The sequence below is a fragment of the Bos indicus genome, chromosome 24, assembly GCF_029378745.1.
Source record: "Bos indicus isolate NIAB-ARS_2022 breed Sahiwal x Tharparkar chromosome 24, NIAB-ARS_B.indTharparkar_mat_pri_1.0, whole genome shotgun sequence".
Taxonomy (NCBI): Eukaryota; Metazoa; Chordata; class Mammalia; order Artiodactyla; family Bovidae; genus Bos; species Bos indicus.
In genome coordinates this window covers 26,337,150-26,364,767 of record NC_091783.1, presented here as the reverse complement: position 1 = coordinate 26,364,767, position 27,618 = coordinate 26,337,150, and the positions used below count along the sequence as shown (strand labels likewise).

Genomic DNA, 27,618 nt, shown 5'->3' with positions numbered 1-27,618 from the left:
CACTTTAAAAAGTGAAATAAAGAAATAGGGCAGCCATCCAGAAGCAAATAAAGACTCATTTAATTCCATATCCAACAAACATTTATCACATAAATGATTATTTTCCATCACAATCTCTGTTTTAAGCATGTTGTTAAAAAAGGAAAACTCGAAACTGTTAAAACAGATAGTAGGCAAAGCCACAGCTGAAAACTAAGTCCTGCTGCTGCTGCTGCTAAGTCACTTCAATCGTGTACGACTCTGTGTGACCCCATAGACGGCAGCCCACCAGGCTCCCCCGTCCCTGGGATTCTCCAGGCAAGAACACTGGAGTGGGTTGCCATTTCCTTCTCCAATGCATGAAAGTGAAAAGGGGAAGTGAAGTTGCTCAGTCGTGTCCGACTCTTCGCGACCCCATGGACTGCAGCCCACCAGGCTCCTTCACCCATGGTATTTTCCAGGCAAGAGTACTGGAGTGGGGTGCCATCGCCTTCTCCAAAACTAAGTCCTAGATGTCTTCTAAAACTACGAAAGCCTGATTGCAAATTTTTTCCTTCTGGGAAACAGAGCCAAAAAAAGTAATTCCTGATAATAGTTGAAGACTATGAAAAAGTAATTAAGTATGTATATTTGCCTGCTTCTAAACCTTATTTTGGGCTTTCCAGGTGGCTCAGTGGTAAAGAATCTGCCTACAGTGCAGGAGACACTAGTTCAATCCCTGGGTCAGGAAGATCCCCTGGAGAAGGAAATGGCAACCCATTTCAGTTCTTTCTTGGGAAATCCCATGGACAGAGGAGTCTGGCGGGCAACAGTCTGTGAGGTCGCAAAAGAGTCAGACACAACTAAGGAACTAAATAAGAACAAACCTTATTTTAAGTTAAACACCTAAGCAAATGCCAAGAATCAGTGAGTAAGGAATGTCATGATCTCCTAGAAAGTACATTTTAGGTTAACTAAAATCTAAATTTACAACAATAAGAACTCTGAAAAGCACGAGTTCCCCATTGTTATTTAAATGTTTCCAGGAACAGAAAGTTCACTGGGTTATAAATTAGCCCACTCCATATACAGAACTCTTTAACGATTGGAAAGTTTTCAGATTCTTTCTTACCAAGCTGTAATACATTTCCTAATTATTTCTCATTTTTTCTTTTTTTGGACTATACATGCAAAAAGTTTACCTCTTCCACATGACAACCCTGAAATATTCATTTTAAGAAAATTCTTTTTACACTCAAGTATATCAAAGCATTTGTAAACTTTTGAACTCAAGTTTCTACATTAAAACTAAGTTCCAAGTGCCTGTTATGCACCTGAATTTGCAAAGGACTAAGCAGTAAAATTCACAACCTGGAACCTGGAGACTCACAGAACAGCAGAGGAATGGCAAATACCAGTACCTACATGAAGCAAACATGCCAAGATCTCTGCTAGATGCTTTGTAAAAAGATATTTAGCAAAGATAAAGGTCTTTATATGAACATGAGTTCATAGTCAGCCTAGCTAGAGGGAAAGACTGTACATGAGAAACAATGAGAGCTCCATTTTATAGAGAAGACACATCATCTATATGTCTTATACTTAATTATATATAAGTATATATACTTATACTGTGATAATTACAGTATTATTCCCAGGGAAGGAGGGTTAAAAAGGTATTCAGAGAGGAACTAAACAAAGATTAGTGAGAGTTATCACAACAGTCATCACTGCCATCCATTTGAAGAAGCAGAGGGACCTGAATTTCAAACAGAAGGGGCAGCCTTATTGTAGGTGGAGAGGATACAAAACAGTGCTTTTAGAGCGAAAGCAGGGAAGCAACCTGGTTGACAAAAAAGAACTGACACAAAAAATACAAGGAAATTAATTGGACACCTAGATGACCATCATGAACTATATATGAGCATCAAAATGAAATGTTCATGTAGAAATATAAGTAATTACTTATATATTTGACCCTTGGAAGCATATATTAAAATGGATTCAAGTTTAAATAAACAAAATCCTTCACCATATAATCTTCCATTAACATTTCTTACACCCTATCTTTCCTTCTTGAGCACGGCCAGGTTATCCATGAGCTTGAGACATAGATATGACATTTCATTTCTTTGTACTGTGATCACTATCCTTACAGACATTCTTCTACCACCAAAAGACAAAGTTAGCATCTTATATCTCTGTTTTCCATATTTTCCTTCTCCCCAAAGAGTATTTCCTTTTTTATCAACAAGCTTTTGCATTTCTGTGAAATCACCTCCCTTTACCCTTTCAGTTTGGTAACACTTTAACTGCTTTCCACTTCTTATGATATTCACGCATTCTTTGATGGGGAAAGTTTTTATACCAGAGAATCTTTATAAGAATATAATCATCCTTCAATTGATACTATGTGAAAAATTCGATTTTGTCTTATGAATCCTAGTTTTCATGGCTTAGAACTTAGGATTTAAAAGACAATCAACACTGGTGTAATAAGTGAGTAAATATAAATCCTTGTTTCACGTCATAATTGTGTTCCTGATCCAATCAGATTTCACCTTTGCTTTTTTATAACCAGCAAATCACCATGATTATAAAGTAGTAGCAGTTTTAACTGTATTTCTCAGTTCATGTTTCCCCCACTATTTAGTAGGATATTTTCTTTTCCTACTTATACTGAAAGATTTATAATAAAAGATTCTGTGAGAGCTGTCAAGAGGAGAGGAAGGACTTCTCTAGTGGTCCAGTGGTTAAGAATCTGCCCGTCAGTGCAGGGGACACAGGTTCGATCTCTGGTTGGGGAATATTCCACATGCAGTTAACCCTGCACACCACAACTATTGAACCAGCGCTCTAGAGCCCCCAGAACCACAGCTACTGAAGCCTGTAAACTCTAAAGCCCATGCTCTGCAACAAGAGAAGCCCCCGCCATGAGAAGCCCTCACATGGCCATTAGAGAGTAGCCCCTACTCAATGCAACTAGAAAAGAGCCCATGTAGCAATGAAGACCCAACACAGCTGACAATAAATAATAAGTGAATAAATTTTTTTTTAAAAGATTAAAGGAATATGATATGCACATGATTAGGCAACAATATTCAAACTGTGGTTTTCTTTCAGACTTTGAAATTGAAATATTTTCCACTCGTGGGCATACTTTGTTTTCAGACTGCTTGGTTTTCTCACTGATTATGACATGCGACAGACCGTCCCCATTCCCAGGCAACAAGAATACACCAAGGCTGAGAGAGAAAGTAAGGAAAAAACCCAAATGGGACAAATGTGAATGGACTGGCTTGCCACATACATCATAAGCAGCAGCATCTTTACTAGTTTAACCTTTGTCTCTCAACAGAGAATCTTTTTTTTTAAGTAGATGTGGCTTTTATTGTAAAGCTATAGAAAAGAGTAGAAGTATAATATGTGAGAAAATATTTGTCTTTATCTTATTATCAAACTATTAAAAGGTAAAATGAAAAGTAATTTTTCATAAAATGAACAAGTCATTTCATGACTTTGGACCATTTCAGCTTTTGTTTATTTCCATGGGATTTGACATGTTTATTCACTTGCCCATTCCTGCTAAAGAAATTCAATGATTCTGTAGAAAAAGCCCCCAAAAAAAGAAAAAGACCACAGCATTGTTATACCAGCTTGTTTGTTTTGAACATCCAATGTATAAAAATACGCTAACCATATCATTGTAGAGCTCTATACCAAGACCACAGGTGAGTGGAACCCTGCACCAACGTCACAGGACAAAAGTCTCTGAAATTGACCAAGCCCCATAGCAACTGTTGCCATGGGCCTCTAGATCGAAACCAGCCAGTTCCTTGACCCCATATTAGGTAAAATACCCACCCTATAGCATCCTAACCAATCACCTAATGCCACCATTTTCAGTAGAATTTCCTCTGTCTTGAGGCCATAAAAATCAGCTACTAGCCCAAGAAAAGAGTTGGTTCTCCCTTGAGCCGGCCTGCTGTTCCAACAGCCTCTCCCACTCTAATAAACTTTATTCATCTCTCATTCTACCTCATGTCTGGAAATTCTTTTCCAACCCAGGTATAGACCATGACAACCATGTTGGATTAAACAGATAGTCCAAAACATAGGCTCTATCATAAAAACCCAAGTTCACTCATCTTTATCATTTATGGAAATTTACCCCAAATGAGTGAGTATATAATTGATCAGATGAAATGCCATATTGTAACTTTTACTTATGTTTTTTATAATCTTCTCTTAAGGTCTATTTTTATAATGTATACATAGTATGTTATGATATTAGCATATTAGTTGAGGTGGAGGCTAGGGCCTTGAGTTTCACAGGCTCACTCTTTATTGATGAATTTAAAACACAACAGCAAGAATTTAAAGCGCAGGAAGAGAAAAACAAGCAGCTCAAATAGTGAGTTATTGAAATCAACCAAGATCTCCAAAACAAAGGAGCCTGGGGAGATGGGATAGGGGGTTGACATGGTTCTGGATCTAGCTCAGTGGCTCAGAATGTGTTTATTTGAGATGGCAATCAAAGCTTAAGTCAAGCACTTGCATTGCAAAAAGAGAAACCAACTAACAGAGCTTACACTGCAAAGGTTCATATTAAAAAATGATTTACTGCTTGGAGAGTATGTTCAAAAGGGTTTTGAGATCACTATTTTAGGACATTTCTTCACAAAATAGGTTCTAGAATTAAACTTGGAGAATGATTGCGAATCTCAGTAAAAAAGACTCCAAAAACCATTGTTTGGACATTTATTTAGGAAATAGGATAAATGTTTTATTTCCTAGTAAGAAAGACTCAGAACAAACCTATCTGAACCCATCTGTGTTAGGGAGTTGAATCCCTTCAGCAAGTTCAGAATAATGTAAAAAAATTAGAATAAAATTAGATAATAATCTAATAAAATTAGAATAATCTAAACCTAAAAATCCTGAAAACAATAGAGATCCTTGATGATGCCACTAGGTCCATGGCAGACATCAAATAATATGAACCTTGAAACTGAAACCTCCAAGTTTTGAATTAGTGATACACTGAAACCTCAACTGGGTGGTTGCCAAGAAATTAAGCAATCATGATGCAACCATTGTTTGCAATTAAACAATTATTGTTTGTATTAAATTTTGATGTGGAAACAAACAAATTTAACTCCAAGATTTCCTTAAAAATATGTCCTATATTTATATTTTATTTCTAGAAACTTGCACTCACCTGCATCGAACGCAATCACAGAAACATTGTATTGGTTGTTTTTTACAAATGTTGATTCTCTATCTAGCACTTTTACAGTTTTCAAGTCACCAGTGTATTCATTAATTTCAAACCAGTTATCTTCATCTTGTATCTTCTTATACCTAGTTTTCAGAAATCAAATGTAAAAGTTCAAACCAAAGAGTGGACATAAGCTCAAAATCTGTCATTCTGAAAAACACATAGAATGTTCCCAAATCCGAAATCAATCATCAACCACAACTGGAGCTTCCCAGGTGACTCAGTGGTAAAGAATCTGCCTGCCAGTGCAGGAGATGTGAGTTTCGTCCCTGGGTGGGAAGATCCCCTGGAGGAGGAAATGGCACCCTTATCCAGTATTCTTGTCTGAGAAATTCCATGGACAAAGGAGCCTAGTGGGCTACTGTCCGTGGGGTCACAAAGAGTCAGACTCTTCACAGTCCATGGGGTCATAAAGAGTCGGACACTACTGAGCGACTGAGCGTGAGGATGAACATCACAATTAAAAAGAAGAAAATTTTGAAAATATCTTACCTTAAGCCCTCGCCAGTGCCCCTTTCCGGGTCCACTGCTTTGTATCCAAGGAGCTCTGTGCCTGCAGGGAGGCAGTCTTCACTCTGAATGACTTTTACTGGTGGCTGGCACTCAGGGCCCTCATCATGGTCTTTAACTTTAACAGTGACAATTGTAGTACACATAGTCGTAGTAGTTTTTGAGTTTACTGCCTTAGCGAATTGTGCTTCGTTAAGTACACCAATTTGCAAAACAACTTGGCGATTGACTTCATAGTTCAGTGGCTGTTCAATAAACACACTTGAATGAGTCAATATTTAACACTATATACAGAAGACAAAAGTATGATTCTAAGTTTTAGCACCAAAGGGAGAATCATTATGTATAAAATGTTACCGGAAGTTGCAGCTCATGTATTAACAATGAATAATCAGCTTCCTATAAGCAAGAAACACTACCAAGTGCAAAATTGTTTATTTTTAAGATTCAACCAATTTATCTTCTTGCTTTCCTTTGGGAAGTTCCTGCCTCCATTATTTTTTTTACAAGTTTGAATAGGAATAAAAATACAGAATATTCGAATGAATTTCAATGGACAGTTTCTCATTATTTTATTATTTATCAAATGGGGTAACAGTGATAACTAAACCAGCAAAAGTCCCTCTAAGCTAAGTATATAAAATAATTAGATAGACTGTAACCAAGCAGGACCCTATGGGGCCTTCCTAGGGCAGGCCCTTGTCCCCCATATCCTCTGCTTTAGCTCTTTCTGAAGTACCTAGATAATGGCATGACACCTGGCACACACTTGCTGAGTTCTTTTAAAGGTGTGAAACCCCGCCCCCAACTCACCAAATGGAAGATGTTAACTCCTTGATGACCATGAGAACATAGCCCCCCCGACCTAAAGACTGATACTGTTAACTCCTGTTACCTCACCATCAGCCAATCAGAGCACTGTGCACAAGCCGACCACATACCTGGAATGTTCCTTCCTCACCTTGCCTTTGTAAATGGCTTGTTGAAACCCTTAGGGGCTTCCCTGGTGCCTCAGAAAGTAAAAATTCTGCCTGCAATGCGGACCTGGGTTTGATCCCTGGGTTGGGAAGATCCCCTGGAGAAGGGGATGGCAACCTACTCCAGTATTCTTGCCTGGAGAAATCCATGAACAGAGGAGCATGGTGGGCTACAGTCCATGGGGTCACAAAGAGTCGGACACGACTGAGGAACTAACACACACGCACGATAGGGGAGTCTGGGGTTTTCAAGCACAAGTCAGCCACTCTCCTTGTATTGAAACCTTTACAAGAAAGCTGCACTTTATCACAACTGAGCGTCAGTAGATTGTCTTTACCATGCAGGAGTGAGTGGACCCAAGTTGGGCTCCGTAATAAGACCACTAGGACATGAGACTTGGCTATAATGGAGCGGTTACTGTGAGCGTCTAAATCAAAAGACATAATTGTATTATCAGCAGCACCTTTTCAAAGTACATTATATTTGGGTTTGTTTGTTCCTGAAGTGAATAACTAGAAAGAATCTACAAACAATTAACAGTTAGAGACTAAATCTACCAAAATACAAAAAAAAAGAGAGAACCAAACCCAGAAAAAAGGTCCAAAAATTTTAAAAAGAAAGAAATAGAGAAAAAAAGATAGAATAGGTAATATTATAATTAAAGGACATATTCTAAAAATTTCATGAGGAAGGCAAAATTTATGCATATCCCTTCTAAGAAAATACACTGTCTCTAAGAAATTAATATGGAAAGTTGTAAGAAGTTAGTGAACATTGCAGGTAGAAGGTCTCAGAAAGAAACCAAGTTGAGTTAAAGTGAATATTCTCTGAGCCAGCAAATGCAGTTAGATTTTTAAAATCCCAACACACTTGTTACCTCAAATATAGGAGAATTAATGGGAATAGATGCTAAATGTTTAGTAAATAGTCTGTCTTACAAAATATATTGTAGAGTGGTAAAACTATAATGTGAGTGTGAAGAGAATCGAAAAGTCAAGAGGTTAATTTCAATATTGATTTTTCCATTTCTCTCTGTCTTATACTTCATAAGGAATTAGATAAATGGGTGTCTAAGACCCCTTCTAAGGTTAATATCTATCAGTTTAATATTTCTCTGCCTTGGTTTTCCTCATGTATAGAACAGTCAGTTTTGTACCAACCACCTCTTTCGTCTAAGAGAAAAGGAGGATAAAATAATAATAAAGCTCATGTATGAAACAATATAAATCATTTCAGCATTGCATTGCAACAACTCTAGTTATATACATATAAGAATTACTATATACATATATATATATATAAATATTTTTTACCTTGACAACACACAAGACCGCTTCATTTGTATTTGGGTCTGTACTAATTTTGAAGGTTCCGTTTTCATTTCCCTGTAGGATCTGGTACACAGCCCTCGAGTGCGGCGTGTTTGGCAAATCATGGTCATGCACCGCCATTCGTAAAATTTCAACATCAATTCTGTTTTCTTCTACTTCTACAGTATACTGAAACAATTGCCCATTGTTATTATAAATTCATAGTTTTAATGATGTAATTTTCTACTCAAAGTTATTAAAGAAAAAGAAAGCAAAGTGATATGGAAATGTGCAAACACGCAGTGGGAAGGATGTACACATTTAACGCATAATGCTGTTTCAAATCTTGGCCATTCTTCATGCCTTACCTTTTCAACTTCCTGACCAACGAAGGCCTGTCTAGTCAAAGCTATGGTTTTCCAGTGGTCATGTATGGATGTGAGAGTTGGACTATAAAGAAACTGAGCACCAAAGAATTGATGCTTTTGAACTGTGGTGTTGGAGAAGACGCTTGAGAGTCCCTTGGACTGCAAGGAGATCCAACCAGTCCATCCTAAAGGAAATCAGTCCTGAATATTCATTGGAAGGACTGATGCTGAAGCTGAAGCTCCAATACTTTGGCCACCTGATGCGAAGAGCTGACTTATTTGAAAAGACCCTGATTCTGGGAAAGATTAAAGGCAGGAGGAGAAGGGGACGACAGAGGATGACATGGTTGGATGACACCACCGACTCGATGGACATGAGTTTGAGCAACCTCCGGGAGCTGGTGATGGACAGGGAAGGCTGGCGTGCTGCAGGCCATGCGGTCTCAAAGAGTCGGACACAACTGAGCGACTGAATTGACTGACTGAGGTGATTTTTCTAATTCAAACCCTCAGATCTAGCTTTAGTCTGAACCTTAAAAGCAAAATGGCTGTCTGGGGAGGACTTACAAATAGCTGTGAAAAGAAGAGAAGTGAAAAGCAAAGGAGAAAAGGAAAGATATAAACATCTGAATGCAGAGTTCCAAAGAAGAGCAAGAAGAGATAAGAAAGCCTTCTTCAGCGATCAATGCCAAGAAATAGAGGAAAACAACAGAATGGGAAAGACTAAGGATCTCTTCAAGAAAATCAGAGATACCAAAGGAACATTTCATGCAAAGATGGGCTTCATAAAGGACAGAAATGGTATGGACCTAACAGAAGCAGAAGATATTAAGAAGAGATGGCAAGAATACACAGAAGAACTGTACAAAAAAGATCTTCACGACCCAGATAATCATGATGGTGTGATCACTGACCTAGAGCCAGACATCCCGGAATGTGAAGTCAAGTGGGCCTTAGAAAGCATCACTACCAAAAAAGAAAAAAAAAAGAAAGCATCACTACCAACAAAGCTAGTGGAGGTGATGGAATTCCAGTTGAGCTATTCCCAATCCTGAAAGATGATGCTGTGAAAGTGCTGCACTCAATATGCCAGCACATTTGGAAAACTCAGCAGTGGCCACAGGACTGGAAAAGGTCAGTTTTCATTCCAATCCCAAAGAAAGACAATGCCAAAAAATGCTCAAACTACCACACAATTGCACTCATCTCACATGCTAGTAAAGTAATGCTCAAAATTCTCCAAGCCAGGCTTCAGCAATATGTGAACCGTGAACTTCCTGATGTTCAAGCCGGTTTTAGAAAAGGCAGAGGAACCAGAGATCAAATTGCCAATATCTGCTGGATCATGGAAAAAGCAAGAGAGTTCCAGAAAAGCATCTGTTTCTGCTTTATTGACTATGCCAAAGCCTTTGACTGTGTGGATCACAATAAACTGTGGACAAGTCTGAAAGAGATGGGAATACCAGACCACCTGACCTGCCTCTTGAGAAACCTGTATGCAGGTCAGGAAGCAACAGTTAGAACTGGACATGGAACAACAGACTGGTTCCAAATAGGAAAAGGAGTTCGTCAAGGCTGTATATTGTCACCCTGTTTATTTAACTTATATGCAGAGTACATCATGAGAAACGCTGGGCTGGAAGAAACACAAGCTGGAATCAAGATTGCTGGGAGAAATATCAATAACCTCAGATATGCAGATGACACCACCCTTATGGCAGAAAGTGAAGAAGAACTAAAAAGCCTCTTGATGAAAGTGAAAGTGGAGAGTGAAAAAGTTGGCTTAAAGCTCAACATTCAGAAAATGAAGATCATGGCATCCGGTCCCATCACTTCATGGGGAATAGATGCGGAAACAGTGTCAGACTTTATTTTTGGGGGCTCCAAAATCACTGCAGATGGTGACTGCAGCCATGAAATTAAAAGACGCTTACTCCTTGGAAGGAAAGTTATGACCAACCTAGATAGCATATTCAAAAGCAGAGACATTACTTTGCCAACAAAGGTCCAGCTAGTCAAGGCTATGGTTTTTCCTGTGGTCATGTATGGATGTGAGACTTGGACTGTGAAGAAGGCTGAGCGCCAAAGAATTGATGCTTTTGAACTGCATTGGTGTTGGAGGAGACTCTTGAGAGTCCCTTGGACTGCAAGGAGATCCAACCAGTCCATTCTGAAGGAGATCAGCCCTGGGATTTCTTTGGAAGGAATGATGCTAAAGCTGAAACTCCAGTACTTTGGCCACCTCATGCGAAGAGTTGACTCATTGGAAAAGACTCTGATGCTGGGAGGGATTGGGGGCAGGAGGAGAAGGGGATGACAGAGGATGAGATGGCTGGATGGCATCACTGACTTGATGGACGTGAGTCTGAGTGAACTCCGGGAGTTGGTGATGGACAGAGAGGCCTGGTGTGCTGCGATTCATGGGGTCGCAAACAGTCGGACACGACTGAGCGACTGATCTGATCTGATCTGATCTTACAATATTTACAGTCTAATACTCCTCTTTTTGAAATACATAAATGCTTTCTATCAAGATATTAAACCTTCAGTTATTTAAAGATAATTATAAATTGTATTTTTTAAACTTTTAATTCACAAACACTTTAAGGAAAAAAATTTGCCCTCTTTGAGAAATGAAATCATAATTTCTCTCCCCTAACCCCCTCAAGAAATATGGTTACAGAAAAGGACATTAAAAAAGCAGTAAATCAGAACATTCTAGAGATGTAAAATAAATTCATAGAAAGATGATAGCCTAATAGCCTTTGGAATACAATAGCTCTAGATTCTTTTTTTTTTTTTTAATAATAGATATAGATTTGAATCCCACATTTTCTTCTTATATGGTCTCTTGGTACGAGCGCATGGGCAAGTTACCTAACTGAACTTTCATTTCCTCCTATGAAATATAAGATTAAACATATCCTTATAAATTACAAGGATTAATGTAAAAAATTACATGAATGTGCTTCTCACTACAGGTTTTCTCTTCTTTGACTTGTATTCTGGTATAGGTTAATGAAAATGTGGAGATTACTCATGAAAAGTTCAAGGAAGAATCATTTTCTAGAAGTATCATCCAAAATGTATTTCTTGCATTGTGTACTTCCTAAGTGAAAGTGTCCTCATATATAACCCATATCTACAGAGCCTGTGTACAGATGGCAGTGGGCAACCTATACTATCGAACTCGCAGCAGAGCAGAAGATACAAGCTAGTCCCTTGCTCTCTTATGAAGATGACGTGTAAAGAACACAGACAAATGCCCTCTTTTCCTTCACCCTATAAAAGGAATTTAAATCCAAAGAATTTGATTCCAAAGCTTGGTATCCAAGAAACACCAACTATATGAATGAATTCAGGGCTAAGAACCTGATGCAAATAACTGATTCATTAGGAAAAAACCCCGATTCTGGGAAAAATTGAAGACAGGAGAAGAAAGGGAAGACAGAGGATGAGATGGTTGGATGGCATCACCAAATTGATGGACATGAGTTTGAGCAAGCTCCAGGAGTTGGTGATGGACAGGGAAGCCTGGTGTGCTGCAGTCCATGGAGTTGCAAAGATTGGACACAACTGAGCAACTAAACTGTACTAACTAACTGTAAGAGAGTAGTTATTTTCCTTGCATCCTGATTTTCCTTGCATCCTAGCACTGACTATTTCTACAGAAATCATGTTTTTCTGTGGATGTTATTTGTAAATGGTAGCTATTAAAACCAAAATGTATAATCTCATGGTGCTACCAGATTCTAGATTTGTTCTTTGAAGATGTAAATGAACCTAGATAAATGAATACATGTATATACTCACAGAAGTTTCTGTAAAATATGGTGCATTATCATTTTCATCCTCAAGAGAAATAGTAATTGTTCCTGTGTTAAATAAACCAAAAGGTTGGCCCCCCATGTCTCGAACTTCCATTATTAACTTATACGTATCACATTTCTGGAAGAAAGGAAAAAGATACACTGATGAACACATATTTCTCATAACTTGTGAGTCTCATAGCCATGTCTCAGGCTTTGATTCTTTCACAAACGTTCTTTTTTGATTAAAAAAAAAAGAAGCCACCATAAATGCAAATAAAGAAAAGATATTTCAGTCAGTACAATGAAAAGCTGGTGTTTCTGATATAGTATTTTAAAAAGTAAAGCTATTTTAATATCCACACGTCAAACCAAGTCAACCATCTCTGAGACCTTGTATCTTCCCAGATCTCTGTAGGGACAAAGGAATAGACCTGAGAAGATTTACACACAGTCTATATGGAAACATTCTTGGAGAGGTGGCCACCAAGAACCTTATTGTAACTTCTCTGGGAATTCATGATCAGTTTAAATATAGTTTAGTGATTGAGAAATTAAGTAATTCATTACTTCTCTATCCAGTAAAGGTGTGGTTGTGGTGATGACACCTGTGTCTGGATGTACAGTGAAATGTCTTGGATTGTTTGGAATTTGCTGCAAGATTTTGTACTTCAGACGAGTATGTAGAGTGTCAGGCTCATCGAGGTCTATTGCAGTCACTTTTCCCACTGAAGTTCCTGTTTAGAGAAATCCAATGTTGTCAACAACTTAAAGTAGTGATCTAATTGAATTACAAACAAAAATAAAATCAACGCATGGCTGTGGCATATTCTCCCCTAAAACCCCCAGGTTGATTAATTTATCAATAAATAAGCCTGCCACCTGATGAGAAGAACTGACTCATGACAAAACACCCTGATGCTGGGAAAGATTGAAGGCGGGAGGAGAAGGGGACGACAGAGGATGAGATGGTTAGATGGCATCACTGACTTGATGGACATGAGTTTGAGTAAGCTCCGTGAGTTGGTGATGGACAGGGAGGCCTGGTGTACTGCAGTCCGTGGGGTCACAAAGAGTTGGACATGACTGAGTGACTGAACTGAAGCATGCATACATGCTCAGTCATGTCCGACTCTGTGACCCCATGGGCTGTAGCCCTCCAGGCTCCTCTGTCCATTTCTCAGGCAAGAGTACTGGAATGGGTTGCCATTTTTTCCTCCAGGGGATCTTCCTAACCCAGGAATTGAATCCACATCTCCTGCAACTCTTACTCAGATAGGCAAATCTTTTTTATCACTGAGCCAACTGGGAAGTGACTAAATGCTCTCCCACAGCTTTAAGCTCCCCTTACTTGGAAACTTCAATTAGGTGGCTACCACTGATAATATGATTTGTATTCTACATAGGTAAGAATATCCGCCCCACCCTTGGGAACAAGGGTGCTCAAATTCTTCCTCCTAATCTAGTCCATGACCATTTCTGGATGAGACCTTCTCTATATATCTTGTTTCCTTTATATTCAACTTGATAATGTTAAAGGAAAAGACTAGCTTTGCATATGATAACAAAGGTTTCATGCTTTTATATTTTAATAAATGTGCTGAATCGCTAATACATACGAGACAAACATTACACAACAGTCTGAGTGTCATCTGGACAAGCTTTATAGCTCAGAAATAAAAGTATTAGTAATGCTACCTTAGCAAACCATTTCTTGTGGAGAGTAACATAAAGTATGGGCACAGAGTGACAACAGAATGGAGAAGGCTTAGACACTAAGAACATATCTTGTGATTTTTAAGAATAAATTAGACTTGTTACACCCTTTGGTTTGATGAAGTCACAATCTTGGCTGCTAAGAGCATCAGACTAGTTAAAAAAATTTTTTTTCAATTTGTTTGGAAAATAAGCAAAGTAAAGGAATACATATGTTATAAGCCTGATCAGCATTTCCATACCATAATCTATTTTTGAGTCCTTGAAAAGGTATTGTGACTTTGTAAATATTCAAAAGATCTATTGCTTTATAAATACATCATGGACACCTATGCACATGATCAAAATAGAAAATATAAACAGCATTTATCTGCCATTGTGGATTAATCTAACAAAGTTAGAAACTTTGTGGATCAGTTAGCAGCCTTCTACATGTACCTAGAAAATTAATACAAAGACTTTGACTTTGAAGAGCCTATGATCTTATAAGACTACAAAGTTTTATGTAGATTATTTTTTAAAATATTTATTCATTTAACCACACTGGGTTTTAGTTGTGGCATGTGGGATCTAGTTCCCTGACCAGGGATGGAACCTGGACTTCCTGCAATGGGAGCATGTAGTTTAAGCCACTGGACTGCCAGGGAAGTCTGTATGTAAAATACCTTGAAAGTCAAACATTTAAAAATGTTTTGCCTAACCCTGCTTAAAACAGTAATAAAGAATTCAACTGAAGCAAAATATCTCATATTTTCCTAAAACATGAACTTACCAGTTCGGCAATTCTCAGGCACAGTAAAGACGGTCAGTTTGTTTTCAAAATATGGGGCATTATCATTGTCATCTTCAACTTTGAATACTAGGGGAAGTGGATACTCAGGTGCATAACCATCTGCAGTGGTCGCATAGGCATAGATCTGAAAGGTAGATGAACACCATCAGTTGATTCTTAAATAACAAATTTTGCACAAAATTGAAGTTAGCAGTTGGGGAAAGTCATAATACTTAAAAAAAAATCATTGCCAAAGGTCTAAGAATGTATGCAACAGAGAAACAACACAGCTGCACAGTCTCTGCCTGCCCTCCAGCTTCAATCCTTTCTCATTGTTTTCCCATCAAAGACCACACTCTAGCTCAATGAGGCTTCTCTGGTCCCCGAATTAACTGTGCATTGTTCTCCTTGTTAGAATGCATGTAGACTTCCTCAGGTCATGCTAATGACAAGTTTTTTTTTTTCCCCTAAAGTTTGTACAAAATATGATTCTAGTTATTTGTAGACTTATATATGGACAACAGAGGATGAGATGGTTGGACAGTATTACCAACTCGATGGACGTGAGTCTGAGCAATCTCAGGGAGGTGGTGATGGACAGGGAAGCCTGGCATACTGCAGTCCATGGGGTCGCAAAGAGTCAGACACGACTGAGCAACTGAACTGAACTGATACACATATATGGAGAAGAAAATAGCAATCCATGCCAGGATTCTTGCCTGGGAAATCACATGGACAGAGGAGCCTGGTGGGCTAAGTCCATAGGGTTGCAAAGAGTTGGACATGATTTAATGACTTAAGAAATAAACAATATATATCAATGATTTCTGGGTGATTCAATTATGCTCTTTTCTCTCTTTACCTGTATTTTCTCATTTTTTCTATCCTTAAGATGTATTTCTTGTGTAGTAAAAATGTTAGCAAAATCATATATGCATTCCAAACTCTATCTCAAAAGGATATATCTTGACCCCAAATGCAATAATTTAATGCCCTTTCTCTTTAAATACCATCAGATTATTTTTGAACTCTTCTTATGTAGTATATGCATAGTCAGTCTTTGGTAAATGGTTGTTGAGTTAAACAGATTTTCTCCACTGACAGAAACAACTAAAGCTGCCCAGAGTGAACTCTGTGTGAATTCAGTTCTTCACCATAGCTAACTTTCTTGATTCCCCTACTGTAACCATTTTCTACAATGAACCAAGATTAAAACCCCAGGTATCTAACCCCTCCCTCTTTAGCCTTATGTTAGTCAATTGCCAGACTCTAGAGAGTGAAGCATTTCTGTGCACTAGGTTCTTGAGATTACAGCATTTCTGTGTCTCTTTATTATTCATCTCCTCTTTTCTATTTCCAAAGCCACCATCCTCATTTGACCCCAAATGCATCCTATCAACTTTCCTGTTATATTGTACATACATGTCCAACCAGTTCAGTTCAGTTGCTCAGTCATGGCCGACTCTTTGCAACCCCATGGACTGCAGTATGCCAGGCTTCCCTGTCTATCACCAACTGCCGGAGCTTTCTCAAACTCATGTCCATTGAGTTGGTGATGCCATCCAATCATCTCATCCTCTGTCGTCCCCTTCTTCTCCTGCCTTCAATCTTTCCCAGCACCAGGGTCTTTTCCAAAGAGTCAGTTCTTTGTATCAGGTGGCCAAAGTATTGGCCAACCAACTTTCCAACCAATGTCCAACAAATTTCCTATTATTTTCCTAACTGACCTTCTCCAAACTATGTAGCTCTCAGGAGTCAGACGCATTTCCATAAAGCACAATCTTAATCATGATATTCCTGAATAAGACTCTTCTGTGATCTCACCATTATCTACCAAAGTAACAGAAAATCCTCATTGCTGTGTTGAAAAGCCATATTTCATCTTCTCATGCTAACCTGATGGGGAAGACATTTCCACTTCTAATCTCTAGAAGAGAAGTTTTTGAAATAACCGTCCATGTTCCCTCTGTTCCCTTTTTCACTTTTCCCCAAACAACCTCCAGCTGGGCTTTTTCAGTAATAAAGCTTATACTTCAGTTTCCATCAGTCTGATCCCTGTATCTTAATAAATTCCGCACTAAGGGATACAGCAGTGTATTATCACCACTTCACTATTACCATCATCACCTCCACCACCACACTTTCAGCCTTCCTATCAAACCCTCCCTCTCCCTTCATATTTGATGTAATTTTTCTCTCTTTCGACTGCTGTCATTTTGAGACTCTTGGCTAGAGGAAGCTCTGTAATTGTTTTATGTCCCTATTGGTTTCCAATTTTTTTCAGAGTTGAAGCCTGAGAGTAAGAATATTTGTGTGACTAAAGCACCTTGTGTGACTAAAGCACAGTGCCCTACATTGAATAATTCTTCAATAAACAGCTTTTTGCATATAATTCCATCCATCTTTCTTTTTTAGGAGAACAAACTACCCCCAAGGGTTTGCCCTCTGTAAAAACTGCCTTACAGGACCACTTATGACGAATTTCTGTACCTCATCACATTGGCAGTAAAACATCTCCCCATCTAACCTAAGTCCATCCTGCTGTAATTTACATTACTTTTTGCTAGTTTTTCTCCTCAATGGAAATGATCATCTACTTCTTACATTTAAAATGATCATCTACTTCTTATGTTTAAAATGATACGTCCCAATGTTTAAAATAGATATTATTTGACATTCCACTGATTTTTCAGATGTAGTGATTTCTAGTTTTATTTTTCACTATTCATGTGCTGAGCATCTCAAAAAAGATGATTTAAACTGGAGATTCAGCTAACTTTAAACTACAGCCTGGATCCCTAGGATAATTCACATATGCTCAGATAATAAAGAAACTATAAATATTTTCATAGTTACTACAGCAACAGTTTCAAAAAGCTCAATGAAACTAATGACTTTGTAGGCTAGTTCCCATAATTCTATATTGAAAGCAATAATAATATATTTAAATATTGCTCTATTAAGTATAAATAGAATATTGTATTTTATAATTAGTCATATTTTCAGCCGAGTTAGAAGACTATTATTTAAATTTTATACCATCGACTACAAATTTCCAACTGGTGACTCAGATGGTAAAGAATCAACCTACATTGCAGGAGACTCAGTTCTATCCCTGGGTCGGGAAGGTCCCCTGGGGGAGGGAATGGCAACCCACTCCAGTATTCTTGCCTGAAAAATCCCACAGACAGAGGAGCCTGGTGGGCTACAGTCCATGGTGTTGTAAAGAGTCAGACAAGACTGAGCAGCTAACGCTTTTACTTTCATCCTGAAACAATTAAATTGGAATTTCTGGAAACTGGCCCAAACACCAGTATTTTTTAAAAATTATCATGTGATCAGAGCTAAGTTATTATAGAGAACTTTAAATTCATTAAAATTCACTGCTCTTGTCCCAGGATTATACACATCAAAACCTGTCCTTTAAAATTTATATTTTCCCTTCCCCCTCCCTTTTATTCCCTTGTAATAATCATCCTTTTTCATCTATTGTACCAATGGACAATATTTAAAATATTAAGACAAATCATTGATTCTTCTGATATATATAAATAGCTTCAAAATACTAAAGAAAGTGAAGTCGCTCAGTCGTGTCCAATTCTTTGCGACCCCATGGACTGCAGCCTACCAGGCTCCTCCATCCATGGGATTCTCCAGGCAAGAATACTGGAGTGGGTTGCCATTTCCTTCTCCAGGGGATCTTCCCGACCCAGGGATTGAACCAGGTCTCCCACACTGCAGACAGACGCTTTAACCTCTGAGCCACCAGGGAAGCCCCATGAAAATACTAAACCAGTAATAAAAAAACATAAATCTGAATTAATGATGCAATCATCTTACCGGAAACTCTTGATATTGCTCACGGTCTATGCTTCTTGTACAAAATATATCCCCTGTATCTTTTTCTATGAAGAACAGATTGAAGGGCTCTTTGTCTACCCCTGGTCCGCTTATGGAGTAAAAGATGGTGTAGTTTTGTGCAGCATCAGACTGAACCTGTAACAATAATTGACAGTTTAGGAAAAGAGCAAATATATCATGATAAATACTTTCAGCCTAATCTCTTGTGATAGTTTATTTAGTCACTAAGTCGTGTCTGACTCTTTTGTGACCCCATAGACTGTAGCCAGACAGGCTTCCCTGTCCTTGGAATTTCTCAGGCAAGAATACCGGAGTGAGTTGTCTTTTCCTTCTCCAGGGGATCTTCCCAACCCAGGGATCAAACCCAGGTCTCCTGCACTGGCAGGCAGATTCTTTACCACTGAGCCACCAGGGAAGCCCTTATTTTTTATTTCTTGCTCTCTTTCCCACATATCTATTCTTTCTTTCCCAGTGTCTCCCATATTTTAAAATTCTCAGTTATATCCTGCATTGTGTGAAGCCACAAACTCTGTCACTTATTATCGAATACTAAAGTCTTTGAAGTTATCTGCATAAGTATGGAAAAATCATGGCACTGATTTATTCTTTTTCTATTCTTATTCACTTACTCTTATTCCTATATACAGCCATGATTTCAGTGGTTTTGAATTATTTGGAAGGGAAATTTTGTGACTAAAAAACTGGAAATAACACAACTTTCCTCCCATAGTTAATGCATCATGAATTGTACAATTTCAACTGAAGATCATGGCATCTGGTCCCATCACTTCATGGCAAATAGATGGGGAGACAATGGAATTAGTGGCAGACTTGATTTTCTTGGGCTCCAAATCACTGCAGATGGTGACTACAGCCATGAAATTAAAAGACACTTGCTCCTTGGAAGAAAATCTATGACCAACCTAGACAGCATATTAAAAAGCAGAGACACTACTTTGCCATCTAGTCAAAGCTATGGTTTTTCCAGTAGTCATGTACGGATATGGGAATTGGACTATAAAGAAAACTGAGTGCTGAAGAATTGTTGCCTTTAAACTGTGATGTTGGATAAGACTCTTGAGAATTCCTTGGAATGCAAGGAGATCAAACCAGTCAATTCTAAAGGAAATCAGTCCTGAATCTTCATTGGAAGGACTGATGCTGAAGCTGAAGCTCCAATACTTTGACCACCTGGATGCAAAGAACTGACTCATTGGAAAAGACCCTGATGCCAGGAAAGATTAAAGGCAGGAGGAGAAGGGGACGACAGAGGATGAAATGGTTGGATGTCATCACTGACTCGATGGACATGAGTTTGAGCAAGCTCCGGGAGTTGGTGATGGATAGGGAAACCCGGCGTGCTGCAGTCCATGGGGTCGCAAAGAGTTGGACAAAACTGAGCAACTGAATAGAACTGAACTGAACTGAACTGAAAATTGGCCTAAGTTAAGTGGCAGTAATACTACTTTTTGGAAAACAGATATATTGGCCTTTTTTTGTGAGGGTAAGTGCTAATGAAAGGGAGAATTGAATTATGCAAAACCTGTAGGCATGTCCTCTGTATGTGAATGCTAAATTCTGGCAAGATATTTGAGAGAATCTGGATGCAGACCTAAAAGAATCAGAAACTCAAAATATACAACTTGTTTCTAATGCTAAAATATGACTTTTGGAGGGAAGTGATAAAATTCAAACTGTCTTCTATAGGACCCTCGTTCTCATAAATAGGTGGTCCTTATTAGTACCAACAGGTTAAAACCCTGATTCAACTCAAATGGAAATTTCTAAAAACAAAGAAACAAAGCTAACATATAACATCAAATAAGATGACATATACCTGCTGCACATGCTGTGGAAATGGACCTAGTGAGTTCTCCATCAGCGAACACGGAATAGGCGCCCATCGCCTCTTGCTTCGCCTGAGGACTGCGTCTTTCATATGTCTCTTAGGAACCTGCATTGGATGAGAGGTGAAAAAAATACAGCATTGTTTATCATTCTAGATCCAGTGATTTTTCACATAAACAGTAACATGAAGAAAATAGGTAACAGTTGCACATAACAATTTTATGGATGATGCCCAATTTCTCTTTTTTTGTTAGTAACACACACACATACACACACAAAACCAGTTTCACCTATTTCCTGTTTTAATCACTTATCACCTAACCAACCAGAACTTTATAGGGTTTTGATGAAAGATACTATCTGAAGAAATACTGACCCGCTAAAAAGAAATAATCCAAAAAATAAAGACTTGATTTTATTCCACAAAGAGTGGTACAACCAGAATTTGCTAAAATACTAGCTAACTTGAAAATGTATACATTTGTATACCTATATAAAGACACACAGTGTGTGTTCCAGCATATTTTATTTCATATGGAGACTCTTTACAATTTGGATATAAAATAATATTGTATAAGCCTTATGTTACATTAAGGCTTATGTTAATGTTATGTTATTATAGAACATTAAGTCTAAATGTTAAACAAATGTAAAGGATATGTAATATGTAAGCATATTCTAAATTTGATGAAGATTCTTACAGTCAAAAGGAATTGAGCTGAAAATTTTCCTTATAAATCAAATCACTTATTAATAAATTATCTTGTAAGACCAAATTCGTTGTGCATAATTTGTTTAAAGTGAGATTTATATGAATTCCAGGAACCTTCTCCCTTCTCACTTCCTAAGCACCACCACTCCCTGCAAGAAGACTAGCTTAGAGTCAGAACATTCAAACCAATCCCGTGGACTGGCCATACAGCATTCTCTGAAGGGAAGGACCTTGTAAAATGTTCTGTTAAGATAGGAATAAACTGGAGACCTTCTCATCTTTTCTTTAGAGACTCAAACCCACAGTCACTTGAGGGAAAGCCATTCAGGGTGGAGTGTCACGCCTCCAGCCAGGATCAATCTTCAGTGAGTCTTAGACCTGCCCTGCCTTGTTCTGCAGGTAGGTCACTCTTGTTGCCACACCTCAGAACATCACCTGAAACCTTTGATATTCTGCCTTCATTCCCTGGCTACAGAGCTGTTCATTTTCACACCACTTGTAAATCACTCTATGACTCATTAAAGCAGTCTAGTCTTTACATATGTTTGTTATAAATGGAATAGAAAAAAAGTGAGTATTCAAGAACAAGAATTTTAACAAGGATGGAAATAGATGAAGGGCTCTGGTGAGCAGATTATTGTGCTTGCTGCTGCTGCTGCCAAGTCGCTTCAGTCGTGTCCTACTCTGTGCGACCCCATAGACAGCAGCCCACCAGGCTCCCCGGTCCCTGGGATTCTCCAGGCAAGAACACTGGAGTGGGTTGCCATTTAAGTCTTGTCTAATATACCTTCTTTCCTCCTGCTTCCAGTATGATTTCTATCTCCTTCTGCCCCTGTCCCTGACTGTCTGAGAGCAAAATCGAAAAACTCTTTCCAGAAGACAAAACAAGGTCATGTGTTGTGTAAATGGAGCCATCTTCTAGAATCCTGAAGTCAGGATCACTTGACAGGATTAGGCTGGCCGACTGGAGACACTCCTTCAGATTCACTGCAGGGAAGAAATATCACAGTTATTTGTAAAGTGAAACAAGGATAGAACAAGTTTTACAGGAATGACAACCTCTAGTTAATGTGGGAGAAGCAAAAAGAGGGAGGTTACGCTAGGGGTGTGGAGTACTTACTCTTCTAAAACTTATAGGCCATAAAAATTAAATAACTAAATTGATGGAGTTGCTGTCTCCACTGATTTCATTAGCAATTAATTTATGAATAGATATAAAATATTTTTAATGTCACTGGATTTATTGTTTCCACTTTAACTCATTATTATGCACAAATGCATCCTTCTCTATTACATGTAGTTAAACTAACTGCATAATGTCAGATTTTGAACTTCTTTGTAATCATCTATGATGGTTATTAATAAAACTGTCTTGCAAAAAAATTAGAAAACTGTCCTATACTTGAATAATATTTCTCAGTAATATTGCAAGTACTACTTCTATAAAATCTTTTGGAAGCTTAATAAACTCCATGCTTAATTATGCTTAGTGGTTGTATCAAAATATTTCCTTTGCAGATTCATATTTAATATATTGGATTGGCTAAAAAGTTCATTCAGATTTTTCCATAGGCTGTTACAGAAGAAACCCCAATGAACTCTGTGGCTAACCCAATATTTATCATAGTTACTTTGTGTCTTTAGAGTGTAGGCTGTATATCCTTTCAGTACTTTTGAAAGAAAAGGGGATTAATTTAAAACCTCCAAACACTGGGCAAAGCATTGTCTGTCTTGGAAAAAATACCACTTCTGTATATGAGATGTGTTTTTCTAGTTGTAAACTTAAGGCTAGTGAAAAATATTGATGAAAGGGATGTTACTCCTGGACTTAGAACAACCAAGTCATGCCTCAGATATAGCTGTGACAGTGTGTGTATGCATCCTCAGGTACTCAATTGTGTCTGACTCTTTATAACCCCATGATTATAGCCCACTAGGCTCCTCTGTCCATGGGATTTCCCAGGCAAGAATACTAGAGTGGGTTGTCAATTCCTTCTCCAGGAGATCGTCCCAATCCAGGGACTGAACCCACATTCTCTTGCGTCTCCTGCATTGGCAGGCAGATTCTTTACCGCTGAGCCACTAGGAAAGCCTGGCTGTGATAGTAAGACTGTTGCTGCTGCTGCTAAGTCGCTTCAGTCATGTCCGACTCTGTGCGACCCCAGAGACTGCAGCCCACTAGGCTCCCCCAACCCTGGGATTTTCCAGGCAAGAACACTGGAGTGGATTGCCATTTCTTTCCCCAGTGCATGAAAGTGAAAAGTGAAAGTGAAGTCGCTCAGTCGTGTCCGACTCCTAGCAACCCCATGGACGGCAGCGCACCAGGCTCCTCCGTCCATGGGATTTTCCAGGCAAGAGTACTGGAGTGGGGTGCCATTGCCTTCTCCAACAGTAAAACTACTTAACATTTTATTTGACTTTCGGAAGCTTTTCTGTAAAATAGATCACACAAATTCTTGCTGGGCACCTGGTCTTTGTCATCAATCTCCAGCATAAATTTTCTTTGGGGGCACTTCAATTTTGTCATGTCTGTTTTCTATCTAATCAATGAAAGAATGCTGGTTTGGCGATTTTGGCAGCAGATCAGTCATAGGAAATTAAAACACGTTTCTCATTTTGGTGCTTTGTTTGTACTAAACTAAGATAATTTAGCCTTCTGATGTTTGCTAATTTTCCTAGCAAGAAAAGTACACAACTAACTTGGTGCTTTAATTGTTTCTAACCACAACCAAAAAACAAGTTGTTTATCTTTCAAGTCAAATTTTAATGCCAAAATGACTACCGTATGGCTTGAACAGCCGAAAGCTAAGTGTAGCAGTTAAAACTATGAAATTCTTTACATCCTTTCTCACCTTTGCCTACAAGTGCTTCAGCCCGAAGATGAGAAGGAACTTGAAGAGAAATTTTCTGACAAGCATCGCAAAATAATATTAAAACCTCAAAAGAAAGAAAAAAATCAGGAGTTACATTTGATCAGAAGCTTTCACATTACAGTTTTGTCTTACTGATAAAAATATTGTGAATTTCAATAACAAATTAATCTTCTAATCTTTCAATATTTTTCATATTCATTTTAAAAGGAAACAGCAAAGAAAATGGCTTTAGGAACCCAACAGTCATTTAGTAGCAATGAAAAAATTAAAATGAACAGAGTTCTTAGAACCTGAATTGTATTGCATCATTTCAAGAAAATGAGTTACAAACTATTGACTTTATATGTAGAGTTTATCATCTCTAGGGTCATTTGTAAATGTCATTCTGATTTCTCAGGAAAAGTCACTCAGTTGCATCCAACTCTTTGCAACCACATGGACTTCTCCAGGCCAGAATACTGGAGTGTAGCCTTTCCCTTCTCCAGGGGATATTCCCAACCCAGGGATCAAATCCACATCTCCCGAATTGCAGGCAGAGTCTTTGCCAGTTGAGCCACAAGGGAAGCCCTTCTAGAGTTAGGGGACCCATTATTTGAGAGAAGGAAAGAAAACCATCAGCTATACTATGGATGTACATTTCTTTTCTAACTCAACTCAAGTCTATTGGCTATATCATGTAGGCCTATTTAAATAGTCTGTAATTTTACAATAACTCTGTTAGATAACACCAAAAACTGGAATTTAAAAAGTTGTATTTGTATTCTGGCTTTGAATTAAATAACCTCTTTTTAAAAAATGGGTCTTTTTACTACGTACTTGACTTCTTAATATTTTCATTTCTAATGTCAGGGAATGTACAAAAATATACCTAAAGAACTTTCTGTATATAAAAAATTATATTAATAATGGTCTAAGTATATAACGTGGAAGAGCATTTTATAATTAGAAATAGATATGAGTATCTACACACATAGATTCATAGACCTACACATCTATACTATATAGTCACACATCATTCTCAGAGGATACATCTACATATCCTCTCATACCTCCATCAGTTTTCCTTCCTGCCCTAGGGTCCCCACTTCATTGGTTCTGCCTCACAGACAGAGCCAATGCAGATCTCTAAGACATACTATATCCCAGTCTTCAAACTAAACAAGCAGCTTAGTTATTTGGAGGAAGCTGAGGTCAGACTTATTTTTAGGCATCATGGCATAAGGAATGGATGGGCAGTGGGCTAACCAAAGGGTACTGGGCAAAGCAGAGACCAAAAGTAAAAGAAATCTGGGTGAATATCTTAGAAAGCTTTCCCTTCATTTTACCTAACTAATAATACTAACTAAAGATCTCTGTTCTCCCCCTACACATACCCCCAGACAATTATAGGATGAGCATATGACCATTAACCCCACTTAGTGTTTTTTGGTTTTTTTTTTGATTTATTTATTTGGCCGTGCTGGGTTTTAGTCACGGGATCTTAGCTGAGGCATGAGAACTCTTAGCTGCGGGAATCTAGTTCCCTGATATAGGAATTGGACCTGGGCCCTGCATTGGGAGCATCGAGCCTCAGCCACTGGACCACCAGGGAAGGCCCCTAGTGTACTATTTATACAGAGAAAATATTTACCCTGATACAATAAAATCTTTAAATACTGAAAATATAATTTGAAGCTAAAATATTTTATGAAAATGAAAACAAGAAAGAAATTCAGTGCTCAGAAATGCCAGATGTAGATATGGAACAACTCCCCTCTTCCTAACCCCCGCCAAAGAAAAAAATTAGTACACAGTTACAAAAAACATAAGTGGAAGTCAAGTTCCTGTATTTTATCAATGAATGTCACATTTTTCTTTATTATTATTTTTTCCCCAGTTAAACGCCTTCCTTGAACTAAGAGCTCTGCCCTTCTCTCAGTCCTTTCTGGCTAAAATGAAGTGAATCCTGGATATTTCACATCTTCATCCAGACTCCTTTTCCTCTTCTCGAAGCTCAGGGGAACTAAGCAGGTGAAACAAGTACAGCTTATTTAGTGACTAGTAGCAAAAGCAAACCTCAGAACTTTCCAGGCCAAATGCCTGAGGAGTGAATTCATCCTATTGCTCCTTAGAAAAACACCCCAGCAAGATTGAACAGGGGATTCCCTTGAAAAATGAACAGCTTGGCGGTGGAAACTTGAAAAGCAAACCAAACACCAGCCGTCCTGGGTCACAAGTCTCTGTGCTTCCTTGAATTTTACTCAGCTCTGCTCATGTTCTTCCAGTCTCCCTTCTCTGCCTTCCACTCCCGCCCTCCTCTCTTTCAAGCCCAACCTGAAGGAAGGCAGCACCGAGTAACATGCATAGACTCCCTAATCCTTTGCTTGTTACTCACCAGGAGAGAGAATAGGAGCTGCTTCCAGAAGATGCTCCCTGGGGCGGCAGAGGCCACAGCCATCAGAAGTGGTCCTGATGCTCAGGGATGGTGACTGGATAACAGGGCAGCTTGGAATACACAGGGCGGCTTCGGCAGATTCCCCACAGCTGGCACCTGGGCAGGGTAACCTGTTGCCACTTTGGCGCGGATGAACTTTGTTTGGAGAAAAGTCAGCAGGCAAACGGGAGAAATGACAGGAGAGGGAGCAATGGGACAATTGCTTTCCTCCTATTCCCGGGTCAGTCTTCGTCCTTCAATTCAGTTACCTCGGAATGGAAAGAGGTTTTCCTACAACTGGGGAGGGTGGGGTACAAAACACCCCCAAACGCAGCCACTGGCTCCTCCTCACGGCTTTCAAAATTTCTCCTGCCACTTGACACATCGGCAGAAGCAACAGGGAACACCCTCCATCCTCGGCCCTCCGCCCTTCCCCCCAGGTCAATGCTCTGAAGTCCTCCCCAGTTATTACCCACTCCCACGTCCTCCCCTCCTTCCTAGCCTTATTAACCCGTCTTGCCCCTGGGCACAAACATAGATTGTGCACGAATTCCATGCAAAGAAGCGATGCCTTCTCAACCACCCTTGGCAAATCAGGGATACACAGGCATGTGGAATCACATACATCAGGCGTTATCTCCCCATCTAAGCATTTAGGTGTAGTCTGTCACACACAGCAAAGCCGTTCTGCTAGAGACCAAGCGCCGCAGTCCACAGCAGCAACTTTGCAGATGGCACTGTGTCTGCTCCTTATTATCGACTGCACACTGGTTTGATTCTCTGTCAGAGGAATTTACTACAGTGTATATTGATGTTATAACAGTAAGTGAATGAGATATAATTTTCTTATTGCAGTCTTCAATTTTTTTTAAATTCTATTTATTTAAACTGGAAGAAAACAAAAACAAAAAACCCCGAGTTCACCCATTTCTTCCACCATTTCCCACCTCCTGCTTCTCTTCTAAACCACCAATCTGTTCTCTGTATCTATGAGCTTAGCTTTCCATCTATTTATTTTTTTTTCTTAGATTCCACATGAAAGTAAGATCATGGGCATTTGCCTTTCTCTGTCCTATTTATTTCATTTAGCATAATGCCCTCCAGGTCCATTCATGTTGTCGCATGAATAATATTCCATTGTATATATACACACCACAATTTCTTTATCCACTCATTCATTGATGGAGACTTGATCAATGGAATCCAGGT

At 38.8% G+C, this 27,618-nt stretch overlaps 1 protein-coding gene across 2 annotated transcripts in view; it reads right to left on the bottom strand.

Annotated features, from left to right (window-relative positions):
* DSC1 (desmocollin 1) overlaps positions 1 to 26,831 on the bottom strand; it is a 38,664-nt gene extending 11,833 nt beyond the window's left edge. Inside the window, exons 1-11 of one of the 2 annotated variants that reach the window (XM_019987022.2) lie at positions 26,371 to 26,831; positions 23,976 to 24,060; positions 21,911 to 22,110; positions 20,401 to 20,517; positions 18,543 to 18,698; positions 14,703 to 14,847; positions 12,785 to 12,951; positions 12,219 to 12,353; positions 8,041 to 8,226; positions 5,732 to 5,994; positions 5,180 to 5,322 (exon numbers count right to left, since the gene is read on the bottom strand). In XM_019987022.2, the coding sequence (XP_019842581.2) occupies positions 5,180 to 5,322; positions 5,732 to 5,994; positions 8,041 to 8,226; positions 12,219 to 12,353; positions 12,785 to 12,951; positions 14,703 to 14,847; positions 18,543 to 18,698; positions 20,401 to 20,517; positions 21,911 to 22,110; positions 23,976 to 24,060; positions 26,371 to 26,433 (1,660 nt within the window). In that variant the 5' untranslated portion in view covers positions 26,434 to 26,831. The remainder of the gene's footprint in view (positions 1 to 5,179; positions 5,323 to 5,731; positions 5,995 to 8,040; positions 8,227 to 12,218; positions 12,354 to 12,784; positions 12,952 to 14,702; positions 14,848 to 18,542; positions 18,699 to 20,400; positions 20,518 to 21,910; positions 22,111 to 23,975; positions 24,061 to 26,370) is intronic. The other variant, XM_019987021.2, reaches the window with a different exon arrangement.
* Between the last annotated feature and the right edge of the window lie 787 nt (positions 26,832 to 27,618).